Source organism: Ahaetulla prasina, chromosome 3 (genome assembly GCF_028640845.1).
Source record: "Ahaetulla prasina isolate Xishuangbanna chromosome 3, ASM2864084v1, whole genome shotgun sequence".
NCBI lineage: Eukaryota > Metazoa > Chordata > Lepidosauria > Squamata > Colubridae > Ahaetulla > Ahaetulla prasina.
Window position 1 is genome coordinate 150,557,385 of NC_080541.1, and position 18,403 is coordinate 150,575,787.

At 37.0% G+C, this 18,403-nt stretch overlaps 1 protein-coding gene across 1 annotated transcript in view; it reads right to left on the reverse strand.

Annotated features, from left to right (window-relative positions):
* Positions 1 to 18,403, reverse strand: part of HS2ST1 (heparan sulfate 2-O-sulfotransferase 1) — a 117,870-nt gene that overhangs the window by 25,018 nt on the left and 74,449 nt on the right. Inside the window, exon 2 of the mRNA XM_058178194.1 lies at positions 1,119 to 1,357. Within this exon, the coding sequence (XP_058034177.1) occupies positions 1,119 to 1,357 (239 nt within the window). The remainder of the gene's footprint in view (positions 1 to 1,118; positions 1,358 to 18,403) is intronic.

Here is an 18,403-nt window from a genome sequence, read left to right on the forward strand (position 1 = left end):
TTTTTTTTTTTTGATACTTAAAAAGAAAGTACTCAAAAGCTATTTTTGAATTTCTGGCATATCCAAACTGTTTTATATTTTCAACCCAGATGAATTTTTTTTAGAAGTGAAAGATGGAATAAATGTATCTTGACAGAGAAAAGGCGCCAGAAATCCTACAGGGGAAAAAGTGAAAATTGGGAGCTTCCAAAATTATCTGAGGTACAAAGAATCACATATGCTCAGAAAAACATGAGAGAATAAACTAGATTACAACTTTCAAAATTGTTGAGAAATATGATTAAGAACAAGTGCCACATTTACTTTAATGATGTATGATTTCATTACACGTGCATATTGAGATTTGAGCAAAATATGTTGCCAACCTGGTTTTCTGGGGAACTGCTGAGGTTCCCAGGTGTGCAATACATATTTAGGCAAAAAATAGTAATTCAGCATATTTCTGTGAACATAAAACTTGCCTTAATAAAGTTCTTCTTGATCAGCGATAAGTCAGATAATCCTTTTTTTGCTACCCTTGATAGCACATAAAGGGACATCATATGGTTAGCATTATTAAGCCAATTATTCTTCTAGAATTTTGAAAAAGAAGGCTGAAGTGTAATAAGACTAGGAGAGAAGATGGAAAATGATCTGACTATGAATCAGTGGATTCCATCAAAAGGTTTATATGGAAAAAAAGATATGACCCAGTTATGAACAAACGTGGAAATAAAGAGTTAAGCCACTAAAAAAGGCAAGAGGTTGTTTCTGATATGAAAAGGAAAGAATGACCAACTGATGTAGAAAATACAGAAGAAGAAAAGTTAATTCTGTTTTAAACAGTGAAAGACTGCCCTAATTTACCACAGAACAAATACCTATAATGGTTTAACCATATATACCTACCTTTGTCTTTATTCAAATTTAAGTTCAATAAAATTAAAATTTAAGATAAATCAGATATGAAAACTTCCACTCTAATTCTAAGTAAGGATTTTATTAGAACCTATATTTTGCTGTTCTCCACTGGGAATGAGACATCATCTCACACACAATGTTGTATGATTGATAGAGAAAAATTGTAAGAAAGATTAATGAGCAATGCAGAATGTAATATCTTCACTATGGTAACTTACCTGATCTTGTAGAGACATAACAGGATTGTTTTTGGTTGTGTTGATATGAAGAACATGATACTTATTCTTCGCACAAAGATCATATGCAATGTTTGTGAAAGATGTACTTGCAGTTTTAGGTACTCGATTGTAAATGATCACTACATCATCATCTTCATCTGGGATAAGATCTGATCGAGAGCCATCTACTGTATGGCGCTGCTCTATTTCCCGAACTTCGTGTTTTGCAATAGCCCTCTCTGTCAAAACAAAGCACACAACAAAACAAATGCATTTTTAATTTTTGCCATTTATTAGACCAATTTCATTTCAATTTGTTTTTACTAAGAGATGGATCATATGGCTAAGTGACTTTGGTTAAACTATGGCTAAATAGGAACATCTTAAATATCCTAAATTTGTAGCTATACCTTTAAAGAATGGTACTTTTTCTAAAATGAAGGAGCTGCATGCCATCAAAACCTGAACGGAAAATGTAGGCCCCAATTGTGTGCAGTGACTTGTTTCTTGGTTATATTAGTGATTATGGTATATTGCATATTCTTATGTATTTTAATATTTGCATTATTGTAATTGTTTTTATTTTATTTCTAATATTGTTCACCACCTAGAGTCACTTGTTGAGGTGGATGGCCACACAAATTAATAAAATAAAATAAAATAAACTACATGAAGAAAAACCCACCAGTACATTAAAGGTTGCAGGGTTATGGCTAGTCTTAATCATAGTTAATACTAGGAAGGAATTTAATTTATGCATATAAGATCATAATATGGAACTGAAACTACTATTCAGGGTTAACAAGAGTAAGGAAAAAGATCACACAGTAAGACTTTTTTCACATATCCTACAAATAATGACTATAAAATATCCAACACTTTGCAAAGGCAGACAGTTAAAAGATACTGCACATAATATGAATTTTACAAAACATTAGCTGCTGACCATTTTGGATTTAGTCAATTAATTGAAAAAAGGAACTGAAATTTAGATAAAATGAATCCTCTGCTTATTTTAATTAAGCCTTGTCCCTCGTGTATGATATTACAATGACTGGCTTTGCAAAATCCAATTAGATATTAATTGCACGTCTGATAAGAAAAGAAGTGGAAGCACTTTGTGACAATATCATCATTAAAGATGCAAAGTTTCCATCTTGAGTACAAAAACACAAGCCACAAAAAAAGAAAGGAGTTAATGAAGCAAGTAGAAAACCTGAAATGGACATCCCAGAAACTGGGACACTATACTTTGATGTTATTTTTTTTTTCAGCATCTTTCCAAGTAATTGCTAAATGAATTTATCTCAAAAGATAGCCAGCACTATCATCCAAATGAATGTTAGGACACAGAGTCAAAAGACTATTGAGAGGTTGACAGCTCAGCAGTTCAAAACCCGAGAATGAGCTGCATGACAGAACAAGCTCCCATCTCCTGCCCACCTAGTAGTTCGAAAGCATGCAAATGCAAGTAGATAAATAGGTACCACTTCAGTGAAAAAAATAACAGACATGAAAGGAGCACCCTCAGGCATCCCCTGGGCAACTGTGATGTCACCAGCTAATCCTTTCAACCCAGAAGTGCCTTGATAGGTGCTTCCAACACGAATGTAGTAGTAGTAGTATATGGATGCTTGTCACTCCTAGCTGCCCTGAAGGTAAACTGTCTAGCAGGCTGGTAGTTAAGTCAACTATCAACCCAACGAAGATTAATAAATATACTCTTTCCAGAATGACTATAGTAATCCTCACTGAAATTTCTTAAATTAGTCAAGAAGACAGAAATAAGAATCCCCATTCTATGGATATGCATGGTGCATACTGTCTTTGCAATGTGAGTGTGGAGAGAATATTGGGATTGTAGAGCAGGAATTCTCAAAGTTCATGTATATAGAAAAAATACCGGGGGGGGGGGGGGGGGGGATAAAGACAAGGAGACTAAAATGGCCAGAAGAAAAGCAAGAAGAAATGCTCTGCAATCAATAAATTGAGATAAATTATATAATTTAAAATTATATTTTTCTTTGGTAGCAGTTTGTTGAGTGGGAACAGAGAAATATGGGAGGCATTATTAATGTCTTGCATCATCTGTCCCTGCCATCAACATCTGCAGTTCCCCCTTTTGAGAAGAGTGAGGCTTTCAAAGGAGGAGAAAAAAATGGTTCCCCTCCCCGAATACAGAGCATGCTCAGACCTAGCATACAAGTAGGAATAATATAACGTATTCCGTTTTTATATTTCTTTTCTGTGACACATATAGCCTTGGGACATACAAGCAAACAAAAATCCCCACATCATCTGAGCAACAAAAATCCTTTTCTGAAAACAAGAAAAAGAGCAAGTAAAACTTAAAATGTGTATGCTCAGTCACATTAAAACAGGTGGCAGATACAAAATATATATTTTTACAAAAGCTGCCTTTTACAAATAGATTTTAAAAAACAGTGATCTGGGTCATTTTTCTTAGTTCACTACTCTCTTTCTTTTTTCCTTCCTTTCTTTTATTAAGTTGTTCCCTTGTTTGTGCTTGCATTACATGCAAATTATTTCATTAACCCAATTGTGAAGGATCCTTGTTGCTTTTAGTTCAATGGTATTGAAGAATGGCAGACTCTTAACATTTTGCATCTAAAAGCTGGCGGGAGAAGAAAGATGGGTACTAAAAAAAAAAAAAAACAGGAACTAAAGAAAAATAAAACAGTCTGTTGTATCTACACATGTGAAAAAGTACTGTAAGTACACTCCACTGAAACATTTCAATTTTTCAACCTATTTTAACATGTAAATATCTGGTCTTCATTTCAGCTATATTGATAAATACAGTACTCTATAATACAAATATCATATGCTACATTTTATAGTCCATTGTGTAATTTAAATAAACACTAATGCAAATTTCACACATCGAAAAAGGCTATCCCTACATTTCTCACTACCTCAAATACCTAAAATTAGAATCCGGTGCACCAGATGATTAGAACATTGTTAGAAAGGATCTGAGAAACCATCTTTAAACCTCAAACATTTAGCTTGATCTGCCCTTTGTTGTTGAAGTGTGTGATATCACATCATGCCTAGATCAAAAGAGCTCTCTGAAGCCTTCACAAACAGATATCTATGAGTCTGGGAAAGAATTTTAAAAGATTGTTTTAAATTTGGAAATTTGGTGCTTACCAAAAAATGGCACAGAAGGGGAAATCGGCCACGGAAAAAAAAACATTTGTGAATTTTTTAGTTGGAACCTGATTTGGTTGTGGTCAGAAGCGTTCGTGACCAGAGTTTCTACTGTATTTTGTATTTGTTCCTGAATACCACAGATTTCTACTTAAGCCCCAAGGGAACAACATAGGTTTATTACAAATTAGGCATATTAAGATATGCAGCACAGAGACTCAACATCTTTGTGTTTCTATCATTTTTTCCAGCGAGAAAATACTTGATCCTAATATTGTTATGAACTTGAAAAGGAAAAGACAAGATCTTTCCTGTATTTGCCATAAAATCCAGCAATTTCCTGAAAATCTGGCAGCAAACTACTTGAGAAGTATTTTGATTATTCTCAAAGAACTCAGGTTTTAAAAAAAACTGACTTATTAAATATATTGTAAATCTTTTAGACAATTGGATGAACTTTATCTTTATTTATCTAAAGCCAAATCTCACAAAAACTATACAATTAATCTATTTTATACTTTCAGTTGTGCTTTCTTTTTCAAGTATCTTGATCATGACATAAAATGCCTTGCAAAATGTAGGAAAATCATTTAAAAAATCTGTCATGTATTACTGTATAATGATTGGCTCTAAGCAACACTTCATGAATCAAATGTTCCATGAATCTTCGGTCCAAATCTATTGCTGGGGAGCTCTGAGGCCCTATCATAATGCAATTAATTATACAGATTAATGCAGATATGGTAGCAAGCCTGAAAAAGAGCGGGGGGGGGCTTCTGATGCTTACATATTCTGCCAAGGTGAAGAAGGATTTGAATCAGATTAACTCATCATCAGACTAGGTACCAGTCTATAATCAGTCTATTGGGTGGATAACAAGAACACAGTTGGATAACTGTGCAGCCAGCTGGAGACACTGAAGTGTGAAAGCCAGATATCAGTGTCACTGTTCAGATGGCAGAAGTTATCTAAGCAAGCAGTTGCTAAGGTCCACAGACAAAGCAAAACACATACAAACAAAATGCTAATGACAAGTGGTTCCAGTTCAGGGGTGACTTGCCACTGCCTTGTCTTCCAAGGACTGAGACTCACTGCCCAAAAAGATCTAGCTGGCATCCCTTCCCAAGACAGATTTCCCTACTTCTCGGTTGGCATGTTAACCATTAGACCAAACTGTCTCTCCTAGGTTGATATAATGCTCCTCAAAACAAGATGTGTTTAGAGGACATTGAGGCAAATACTTGCTTTTATTATACCAGCCTGAATTTTGGCCACTTCCTCAGTTAAAAGAATGAAAGGAAAAAACCACACCCTAAATTTATATCAGTTTTTAAAATTCTAACTTTATTTACTTCTCCCTTTCAGCCATGCTAGCTTTCTCTGGCCTTGGGCCACTTTCCTGAGTAAAGCTTTGGCACACCACTGCAAATCTTAGCTTAATTATTACCCTGCCCTCTGTGAGAGACTGCACAAGCACAATTTTGGCAGCTAGCACAAGGAGCTCCCACCTTGTAATTAAATCATTATTAATTTTGAACACATATGCAACAGTGGTAACTGGACTGTGTAAATCAAATCCAGTTATTGGATTTAATTTATGCACAAGGGTGAAAATGAGATTTCTGAAAGCAGTAAAAGCTTAATGCTAGTTCAATGACACCCTACTAGATAAATACAAACATGACTAATATTAAGCAGCATTAAAGAGAATTAAACTAATGTGTATTTGTTTATTGCATTTATACGCGGTCTTTCCATTTATAAAAGCACTTAAAACTATGTACAATATTCAAATTAAATACTTTAAATAAATATGTTTAAGAATAATACTTATTTATCAAATTAACACATCCACCCAACTCACAAAAATGTGACTTCGGGTGGCGTTTGGAAAGATGTATTTATTTGTTAATATTAACAATCAATGTATCAAAATTTACCTTAAAAGTATGATGAAAAAGGTAGTTTCATGATTTTTCAAAATGCTGGCTGAGTGGAAGCTAAGCTGTTCTAGGAAGAACACTTCACAGTCTGGGAACAATACCTCGCTCTCCTTCACAGCAATAAAGTTTAGCAGGACCACATTGAAAAGAGCCTCACCTCTTTTCCACCTGAATTCCTGTAACTGGGCAGGTTAATAGCAGGAGCATCAGTTTCTCAGTAAGTTCTAAACTCAGAAATCTATATATTATTAAAACTCTCCTGTTTATTGGTAACCATCAACAGGGCAAAATAGTGCATCATGAAGCAACCATTTTTGAAGTAAGGTACCTCAGATGGGCTAATTTACAAAATGCATCCAAAATCTGGAACCCATTACTAAATTCCTGTGGGACTGAAACTTGGCAACGTTATGGCTGCTTTAGTGCTGCTAGGCTCATCCAGAGGTCACAAACAAGGTTATAATTTCCAACACTCCTTGCCAAGTTCCCAGAAGGAATATCAAGAGGGAAGTTGGTATAAAGTTGGAAGTCCCAGGCCAGCAGACAGGTAAATGGCTCCTGCCACACGAAGGAGTGAGTGAGGGGTTGTTCAGGAGTGTCATAGTGTGGGCTGGGGTGAATTCATGGGGTGCATGAGATACCATATGTTTTGCAGGCCAGGAACATCACGTAACAGGTTTGGGAGGTTGCAGGGAAGGTGCTATGTGGGTAGGGAAAGTACATCGTGATAGGTAAGGAAATATCTCTAAAATGAAGACCCAAAGAGTCACAGGTTGTCTAGTTTCAAATAATCCTTTCTGGTGACAATACCTCTGGTACCTAACCCATTCTCTCTTGTTAAGCTCAATTGTCTTGACACAGTCCAACCCATTCCCGAATTGCTAGGCTCCTATGCAGTGATGGGATTCAGCCAGCTCGCACCTATTCGGGAGAACCAGTTGTTAACTTTCTAAGCAGTTCGGAGAACCAGTTGTTGGAAGAAATCTTATTTTGTTTTTTCCACTTTACAGGGCTAATCCTGTAAGGAACTGAAACATTCTTGTTTCTAGCCTAATCTTTATCGCCCTGCTTACAGAAACTGCCTCTCTGGTTAACCCTTATTACATTGTAACAGCTAAGGTGAAGTGCCCCTCAACGTGAGTGAGTTTGAGTTCGCCATGCCCACATGGTCCCATGACCACCGAGCCACACCTACCCAGCTGGCCATTAGGGCAGAGAACCAGTTGTTAAATTATTTGAATCCCACCACTGCTCCTATGATTTTATTACCTATCCAATGCAATATGCTTTTTATAGTCTTATCAGAAGAATTATTCTGATTTGAATCCTCCATATAGCAATGACTACATAATAATGACATCAGTTCTGTTTCACCTGGTTTAGTCAGGCAAGAGAAGTAAGGATCGAGCAAACAGAAAGAGTTTTCATCTCTCAACTCTTCAATATTTATTAGATAAAAAAGAACCTATATAAGGAGATAAGCAGTTACCAATTACTTATCTGTGATTTGTTCCAATAGTGGAGTCAAAGGGAATCTGATTGTGTTCACTGTGAGTCTGTCACAATTCTGATACTCTTCGCTCAACTAAATCTTTGTAAGACAGGTCACAACCAATGTTTCTATGTGGGATTGTATCTTATATAATAAATGTTTTTATTAGCAAGTGACCAGGCATTATAAACCAAGATTTTTAATTGGAGGATCACCTTCACTGTCACCTTGACATCTTTTAATAGACTACAATTTGAAAGGATGGGAGCTCAGCCAATGTCCTCCCTTCTTTCCCTTATACAAGTTATAGTTCCCTCAACATATTAATATACCTGAAGCTATTCCATTAATATAATGTTTACTGGCAGGCCATGCTCTATTCTCTGCTTTCCCCATTTCCCATGAACAAGCAATAGTAAAACCAGTAGATTAAAACAATTCCTACCTTCTCCTTAAAGCCTTATTATACTGCTCCAAGGAAATAACACTGCAAGCACATATAAACCCTGTTATTGCCACCTCCCGAAATATGATTTCAATTCAATTACTTACAATAAAGTCACAATTTCTAGTCCCACAAATCATCCACAAGACCTTTTGAATTGTTCTACAGTGTTATGAACCATTGTTCTTGCAGAAAGAACTCAAACACACAAGTCAGGGAGTCATTGCAGCAACAAGTTTTTATCATAGGACAAACAATTCCAAAGGACACTTCTGTTCTACAGGCATCACAGTATCCCATAGTATCCCTGTCCATTTTCAAGAGATTTCTCCTTAACGTACAGTATCCTAACAAGACTCCAGAATGATTCATCTGTTTCCTATGTCCCAGACAGTAAAAACCCTACAAATGTGAAATCAGGATAAAGAAAATAAATTCTCCTCCCAATAAGCTGCAACTCACACTATCTCCAAATTCATCCCTAATCTCTCAACTAAGCCTGCATTTGATCTCCAAAGAAGATAAATACAAAGGAATATCCACAACAGCTTTATACAAGCTCTCCTCAGCTGCATGATCTATTTTTTCATTCCCTAAAATATCCTCATAAAGTCAAAAAATCCACTATCTGTGATTCTGTATTCAGAAATCAAATTGATTTACCAAAAGTTTCTTACATTTTACTCTTCCGTTATGGAGGGCCACCGACCTTATCAAAAATCAGATAATATTACAGTTCTTTCAGTTTGGACATCTATTCTAACATCGACAATACTGCCATTAATTTAGCTGACATATTTGGAAGACAATCCAAAAAAATAATATAAACACAACATAAAAAGCTGCTTTTGCTTTCCTAAATGCAATACTTTTAGTACTATCAATATAAATTGAATAATATTGATTTCAACAACAGATGTATTCAGGAGCCAAAGTTTAGATTCAATAGCCCCGAACCGTGTCTTCTTCCCCAACCCCTATAAATTCATTTCTACCATGAAGAATATCAACATACATACAGGATAGAAAGCAGCCTTCCTACGAGGTGGGTTATATATCTCCAATTTAGCAGAATTTAACCAAGAACAGCCTTTTACAACATGGGAATCAAACCCAGCATCATATTTTCCTTCAAACAGTAAATTCCCAGCACTTTACATACAGCACAGTTATATGTTTAACTCAGGGGTGAAATGCTCCCGGATTAGACCGGATTGCGTGATCCAGTAGCGATCGTGGTCGTAGTTCAGTGATCCGGTAGCGATGGCGGAGTGAAGCTCCGCCCACCCGCCCGGGTGTCATTACTTCCTGGTTTTATCCAGGAAGTAATGTGGTTTTTATCTTCTGCGCATATGCAGGTCTGTCCATGCATGTGATGCGTGAGCGAAGCGAGCACTTCCGAACCGGTAAGGAAGGTAAGTAGATTTCACCCCTGGGTTAACTATGTTATGTACCAATTCTAAATTTTACATTTAAACGTTGGGAGGCAGGATTAGATTTATATCTCAATCATTTCTAGGAATTGAAGGTGGTCTTATTTAAGATGATCACAAACTCAGGAAGCCGTTTTAAACGAATTAGACCATTAGTTTCTAACAGCAATATTTCTTACTCTGGCTGACTTTAATAGAAGTCTTTCTTTTCACTATCTGGAGAAGTTAGGGAATAAACCAAGGAATTTGTAAGCAAGGCATGTTTCATCCACTGAACTGAAGTGTAAAGACTAAGTGGGGTTGCTAATAATATTTAGTCATATTTACTACATCACTCCACCAAGAAGCTGAAATAATCCTAGACAGCATGCAGAACAGCTAACACAGGTCTATGTGAACTGGCAGCCTGAGCATCCAATCTAAGAAGGGTTTCTTTAGCATATGCATGATTAGCTTGTCACCTTAAGATATCAACAACTCTTTAAAGCCAAAATAAAAAAGAAAGAAAAACACACAGTAGTAACAGTACTGCTTTAAATCATTTATTACTATGAATAGATACATATATAATACTCCATCTCTATGAGCTGAAGATAATGGGTAAGGTGATATATTGGTGACTTACCTGAAGAAATATTTCCAAGTGCAGTGAAAATAATGGGTTTCTAATGATGTTCCCTAATGGAGGAGTACATTGTAAATTCTTCCACAAGAAATCTACATGAACTGCTTGGAGCTGGTATTACTTGTCGAACAGTGGTAAAAACATCTTACCTTATTTCACCTCATGAAATTAAATACCATTAAAAATAATTTGCAGATATTTGCAGATCCCTCGCATCCTGGACATAAACTGTTTCAACTCCTACCCTCAAAACGACGCTATAGAGCACTGCACACCAGAACAACTAGACACAAGAACAGTTTTTTCCCGAAGGCCATCACTCTGCTAAACAAATAATTCCCTCAACACTGTCAGACTATTTACTGAATCTGCACTACTATTAATCGTTTCAAAGTTCCCATCACCAATCTCTTTCCACTTATGACTGTATGACTATAACTTGTTGCTGGCAATCCTTATGATTTATATTGATATATTGATCATCAATTGTGTTGTAAATGTTGTACCTTGATGAACGTATCTTTTATTTTATGTACACTGAGAGCATATGCACCAAGACAAATTCCTTGTGTGTCCAATCACACTTGGCCAATAAAATTCTATTCTATTCTATTCTATAAATTGCCCTAGACCACATTACAGGCAGTCCCTGACTTACAGCTGTTGATCTATCAGTTTGAAATTATAACAGCCTTGAAAAAAAGTGACCTGAGATCCATCCACAAAGTTGCAACTGTTGCGCCACCTTCATTGATCCCGAGATTGCAATTCGGGTTATTGTCGACCCGCTCGCTTTTACTATAGTTATGTCTTGCGGTCATTTGGTTGTGATTTGTGACCTACCCAGCCAGCTTCCCAGAATAAAAATCAATTTGGAGAGTCAGATTTGCTTAATGATTGCATGATTCACTTAATCCCACAATTCACTTAATGGCCAAAGTAAAAATGGTCATAAATGTGACAACTCATTTAGTGAGTGCATTGGTTAGTGACCAAAATTTCATCCTAAGTGGAAGACTGGAAGTCGAGGACTATCTGTAAGACATGAAAACATTAGCAGGCTATCTTCATATATATAAATAATTAGTGGCTGCTGTAAACACTTTACCATAAATAGAATTGGACTAATGAATCAGTATTTACTAACAATGTCCAAAGTATTTATTCTCTCCAACAGTAAGTAAAAACATTTTGAGATAAGAATGCAAATAGCACTGCTGATAGCTTATGTAGAGTGTTATTTTCACACTCCAACACACACACCTGGTACTCTCAATACTGGTAAGCAAAGTCAGCTAAGACAACTCCAGCTGGGTTTTGATATCATTAAATACAATTTAATGCAGCAGCTGTCTGGAAATTGGAGCTAGTGATCTGAAAACTTTAGTTTTATTACCATCAGATAACCCACTCAAGTATCACATTTGTATATATATATACAAATATTTATATACAGAACCTAGAAAGATGTTGAGTGGTTAATTTTCAATTAAATGTATTGTCAAATGCCAGCATGAGCAAATGCTATAATTTATCTTATTATACTTTTATTCTGTGCATCTTTTATATAGCCATTCTGGACTTCAAAAGAAAAACAGGTGCATTTTTAATCAATACAGCTTTATTACAAGATATAGTAACACATCAAAACTTTTATATATGTATATATGTGTGTGTGAATGTGTGTGTGTGTGTATAACATATCATAACACATCAAACCTTTTAGACCCCTTGGAAATATATGAGATGTTCTTTTAATCTTTATACTCTGTTCTTTTTCAGACTGTTTTTCAGAATATTTAAATGAATAAAATTTATTAAAATTTTAATTAACATCTAATTCAGTGTTGGTTCATTTTGCTTATACACTCTGCATAGCAATCACAGCTGTGCAGCATAATATATTTATCACCTCTCCTTTATTTCCCACATTATGAATTTTAAACTAGGACATTCATATTTATGGTCTGTGGTACGGACTAATGCCTATGCGAAGTATATACAAATGCCCAGAAAAAGATGCTACTTCCTCATGCTGCTGATGTTGATGTCTCATAATAGAAATTATAATGTTTAGAAGGAAATTCTGAATCACTAAGCATGGCTGTTACATGGCTTTCTACAATGTTCCATTGCATGTGACTACCTGATGCCTCTTTTCTGAGAACTGAGTGATTCATTATGCATATGCATTGTGAATCAATATTCTTTTTAAGCAGGAAATCACTGGCATACATTAGAACCTGGCATGCAGACTGCAAGAACTTTAAAGTTACTAACTACAGCTTTACGCAAAATAGCCAGCCATGTGTACAAAATGCACTATGAAACGGCAACCTGGTTCACAGGGGTTATTACTTACTACAAATAATTAAGTCAAAGTTTAATTAAAAAACACATAGCTGGTCTTTAAGTCAGGCTCTTTAAGTGCACATCCATACAATTACACATATATATTCTGCACCTTCATAGAAGCTTATTTATAATAAACAGAATTTATTATAATTGGGTTTGGGGAGGGGGGGAATTCTTTTGTAAATGTTTAGAAGTATAGTTCTTTCCCTCTGCTCCTAAGATAAGCAGTGCAGTTGTTGATCCAGCAAGGAAAGCAGGGAAGTATGGGACTTGACTGCATATGCATCTTTTAAAAAAAATACAGTTGTATCATTGTGTATCATAAAATATCAAGCAAAACATGCTTTTTAATTGATTGACAAAAATGATTCAAAGCTAGATAATTTTTTTGCGTGGCAAAAGTATACGAACCTCTAGAATTACAGGTTCATATGAAGGTGTGATGGAATGTAGTAGGCTGATTTCCCAGGAGGGAGGGAGTGCACCCTAGAAAAACAGAAGACCACCTACGCCAGATATTTTGTGTAGGAGGAAGAGAATGAAGATAGCCCCTCCTGATACTTCTCAGAATATAGCAATAACATTAGCATTAACACTTAGACTTATACATCACTTCATAATACCTTACAGTCCTCTCTAAGCGGTTTAGTCCAACAATCTGGGTCCTCATTTTACTAACCTCAGTAGGATGGAAGGCTAAGTAAACCTTGAGCTGGTCAGAATCAAACTGCTGGCAGTCGGCAAATTAGCCTGCAATACTGCATTCTAACCACTGTGCCAACCACAACTCTATGGCAGACGGTAGATGTAGATAGTAGAGTGCTTAATCTGGCAAAATTCTGTCTTTAGGTGAGAAAACAATAAAGAACTTGGCTTAGAAGAATCACCACATGCCATTCTTGGTTTTGGGACCTGACGTAAAGGGCAGGTATTTCCATGAATGAGATGTAAATCAGGTGCAATATGAGAGATCCTGTGTTATTTAAAGCAAGGGTCTCCAACCTTGGCAACTTTAAGACTTGTGGACTTCAACTCCCAGCTGAGGAATTCTGGGAGTTGAAGTCTACAAGTCTTAAAGTTGCCAAGGTTGGAGGCCCTTGCTTTAAAGAACAGAAATCCTGTGTATTTCTGTGTACTTTCAAAATCTGATCTTCACAACACAGAGTGTGCCCTTGAACAAAGGATATTTCTAACTCCAGTTGTAGATGCTCACCAGGTTAAAAAACCATTTCCAAAAAGTTTGGACTCCATTATTCTGCTGTCAGATAGATCATGGACAAATGGAGGCAACTGAACATTACCCTCCCCCAGAAGTAGATGACTAACCAAGATATCGAGAACAGTGTGTAATATTGCAGGAAACCTCAAAGACATCCACCGTAACATCTAAGAAACTAAAGAGTCCTCTTTTGCATTGGCGAATGTCAAGATTTCTTGAGATCACCATCAGGATAACACTCAGCAACAATGGTATACATGGGAGGCTTGCAAGGAGAAAGCCACTGTTCTCCAAACAGAACATCAGTGCCCATCTATAGCAATAGCAATAGCACTTATACTGCTTTACAGTGCTTTACAGCCCTCTCTAAGCCGTTTACAGGGTCAGCATATTGCCCCCAACAATTTGGATCCTCATTTTATCCATCTCAGAAGGATGGAAAGCCGAGTCAACCTTAGAGCCTGGTGAGATTTGAACTGCCAAATTGCAGACAGACAGCAGTCAGCAGAAGTAGCCTGCAGTACTGCACTCTAACCACTGTGCCACCGAGGTTCATCTATAGTTTGTGAAAGATCATGTGGGTAAGCCAAAAGGCTATTGGAAGAATATTCTGTGAGATCAAAATAGAACTTTTTGCTTTGAATGAAAAATGTTGCTTGGTGACAGGCAAACCCTGCATTGCAGCATAAAAATCTGATCCCTGTTGTGGTAGTATATGTTTTAGGCCATATTTATACAAAAATGTTTAAAATGTAAAAGGGTTCGGAAGCTTTTAGCACCAATATATCTCTGGATGCCTGGCCTTACAGAGCTTGAGGAGAGCTATTCCTTAGAATAATACTATTGACATGAAAATCACTCTTACAGAACGTACACAGGAAGGCTGTGTGGACCCAGTCTAGGCAACTATGCTATTTGCCTATGCTAATAGGCACCTCTAAGAACAAATAAGAGACCAAAAGCATAACAATTCAAAGGCTCATGTAGAATTCCATTCTGCCTGAACTGAACTACATCTGAACTGATGACTACAGTACTAGGAATGCGACATTAAAAAATACCAAAATTATGTCAGTTACTGCCAATGGCTCAATTCTATTGTAGAGCTGGACATTTTCTTGGGGAAGATGTAGTAAATTCATTATACTTTTATGAAATTCTTTGTTAATGGCCAAAAGAAAATGCTGATATGCAGCAGGAAGGCGATGATTATAAAGCACATTTATTTCTTCACCGATGCCTTCTAGAATCTTTCCAACATCTTTCAAAAATAAATGTTCACTGTGAATAAGGGACAAAAGGGTCTGGGTTGAGAAACAGACCATAGGAGATGGCTCCACAATGGCAGGAGTAATTAAGTGCCTTTCAGCTTTTGTCTAGAGGACTATCCACTTGTGGGTGCTCCTGGAGTCCTGACACAGCCACTTATGGCAAGATGTGAATTTTTCAGTGCTCATCTTAGTAAATGGATGGCTGTAGAAGTTTCTTAAGAATTTGCTTTATATTTAAAAAGTCTGTAGGCACAACACAGTCCTATTATTCCACACAGATTGTTTAAATGCACAACTAGTAACAGCTTTTCCCACACCCATTTATACCCACTGGGTTGCACATATCCAATTCTGTAAAATGTTTTTCATTCTTGTTTTGTTTCACAAAATTACTGCAATGGATTTTGTCCATAAAACTGTCAGTTTCTATTTGCTCAGGCAGAATAAAGCCAATACTATATATTCTAAAAGAAATACCATCAGGCCTAGAATACTGGATAAGCTTGATCAAAGTATACATTAGCAGTAAGGAAAGAATTCTCAAGAACATTATTGCATTCAGCAATGACAAGCTGTAATTTTCTCAGAGTTTATTATCTGACAAACAGATAGTGTGGAAAGAGGGAAAAGACTCAAAAGATAAAAATGCATCTGTAAAAAGAAACACACCAGCTGGTAAAATGAGTTGATGCTCACCAGGGCTTTGGAGAGTTAATCCAGTTCCACGCCAGATTAAACTTCTAATTAAAACAGTCTTCCCTGTCTGCATATGATAATACATTCTGGCTGAAAACCAGTTCTTTTCACATACAGAGAATTAAGTCTTTCACCTTGAACAGAATACAAATATTAAATGTTTCAATTATATTTTGCTTAGGCCCTACTAGTATCCTGGGTATCCATTCAAACATGAACACACAGAATCTCACAACCAATTTCAAGATATTGAAGCTTTCTTTAAGAGCAATAACTCTGCTATACAGTAATTATGCTTCTGTGTCTTGCATGATCACTAGCTTATTCCAACAATCTATAATCCTTTTCACTTCGTATTTTCCTTGCATGAAACTGCTCTTGGATATTTGACACTTCAAATTAAACAAAACAAAACAAACAGGAATTACCACTTACCCGTTTATGAATATTTAATTTTCACCTGTGTCCTTCCTTTAAATAATACTTTTCCTGTAAACTTTCAGTATTTTTCTTTAACGTCAAAATATTTTAATATTTACTGTTCATTTAACGAGCCAAAGAAAAATCATGTGTCGACCCAACAGTGAGGAATTTAGGAAGGTTCTTTATATGCTAGAGATAAGGTTCTGTGTTAGCCTAGACCCTATATTGAATAGGAATAATGCAGTTCCCCCAAAATCTGTCTTATTGCCCGATTATTCTGTCTGCTTATAACAGAACTGAATTTATGAACCACTAACTGCAGTCTTCTATTAAAGTAAGATTTACTAACATACAGGTAGTCCTCAACTTATGGCCACAATTGAGTCCAAAATTTGTTCTGCTAAGTGAAATATTAGTTATTTGAGTTTTGCTCCATTTTACAACCTTTCTTGATACACTTGTTAAGTGAATCACTGCAGTTGTTAAGTTAGTAACACGGTTGTTAAATGAATCTGGCTTTCCTCTTGACTTTGCTTTTCAGAAGGTTGCAAAGACTGATCACATAACTGCAGGACACTGCAACGGTCATAAATATAGAATAGTTGCAAAGCATCCAAACTTTGATCATGTGACCAAGGGGATGCTGCAACAGTTGTTAAGTGTAAAAAACAGTCATAAGTCATTTTTTTCAGTGACATTGTAACTTGGTAACTAATGGTCCCTAAATGAACTGTTGTAAGTCAAGGCCTACCTATAATTAGAGATAGGGATGTGCTGACTTTCAGATCTGGAGCCCTTCAAAGAAGACCTTCTATGCTGCACTTGTCAACACCTCTTTAAAGAAGTTGTAACCTTTCCTGGGTTCAGATAGACATGAGATCCTAGAAAAATAAGTACTTGAGGCAAGGAGCAGCTGAGACCCTGTGATAAAGTACTTAGGAGCAAACTTTAGTGCTTCAACCTTTTTCTAGAGCTTACTAAACAGAACACAGTCCTGTATGTGAAGCACTGACTATTTGAGTAAAGCTAACTCTGCTAAACGCTGACTATTGCTCCTAGGAACGTGCAAAACAATCGATGCACAAAACAAAACATGCATTCAGAAACATATTTCTGGCACAAATATAGACTAAAATAGACATGTTCTGATCTAAATACAGTCTTCCCAGGCAAAAATGTTTTTCGGGGGTATAACAGCAGAAAGAAGTCAACTAACCCAGCACTTGAGGAAAGGCAGGGAGTAGAAGGGAAGGAACGTTGGTCCTACCTGAGATGTTCTTTCTCTGCAGATAGTGTGAGTGTCCAAGAATGGGTTAAATATTGTCCTTCTGCCCAGAGACTGAGCGGAATCAATTTTGTTGCCCCTCCTTCCGGCTCCAGTTTTCAAGGATGGCACAGCTGTAAATAAATCTAAACATGCCATTACTTATCCCCATCTCCTGGACTGCACTGGCGCTAGGGCGGGGTTGGACACTCACACTATCTGCAGAGAAGGAATGTCTCAGGCAGGACCAACGTTCCTTCTTCTGCCTGATAGTGTGAATGTCCAAGAATGGGATGTTATAAAGCCTACCACCGTAAGGGCGGGGAGTCGTGTGATCCAGAGTTCCCCCAGAGTGCACCTTTTGTAGGACCCTCCTCCTGAAGGAGGCATCAGCAGATGCGAAGGAGTCCAACTTATACTGCCTAATGAAAGGCAATGGGGAGGTCCAGGTTGCTGCCCTGCAAATTTCCTCTATGGATACTCGAATAGCCCAGGCTGCCGTTGTGGCTGCACTCTGAGTAGAGTGAGCCATGAGCCGGCCAGGCAATGGTAAGGCCCTGGATTGGTATGCTAGGGCTATGCATGCACGCAACCATCTGCCAATTGTTGATGGGGTAACTCGGGATCCCGGAGAGGCTGGTTGAAATGAAAGGAAGAGTGACTGTGACTTCCTATCTTTGGCTGTCCGTTTGATGTAGATATAGACCTCACATCTAAGGTATTCCATTGGTGTTCTAATGGACGGGAAGGCCTCGGACAGAAGTTGGGCAGGACAAGCTCCTGAGACCGATGGAACTTTTGGTATGAAAGATGGATCAAGTCTGAAGACCACTCTATCTGCATGGAAAATGCAGAAGTCCTCTCTAACTGACAAGGCCGCCAGCTCCGAAATACATCAGGCCGATGTGATGGCTACTAGAAAAATGACCTTAAGGGTCATATGAC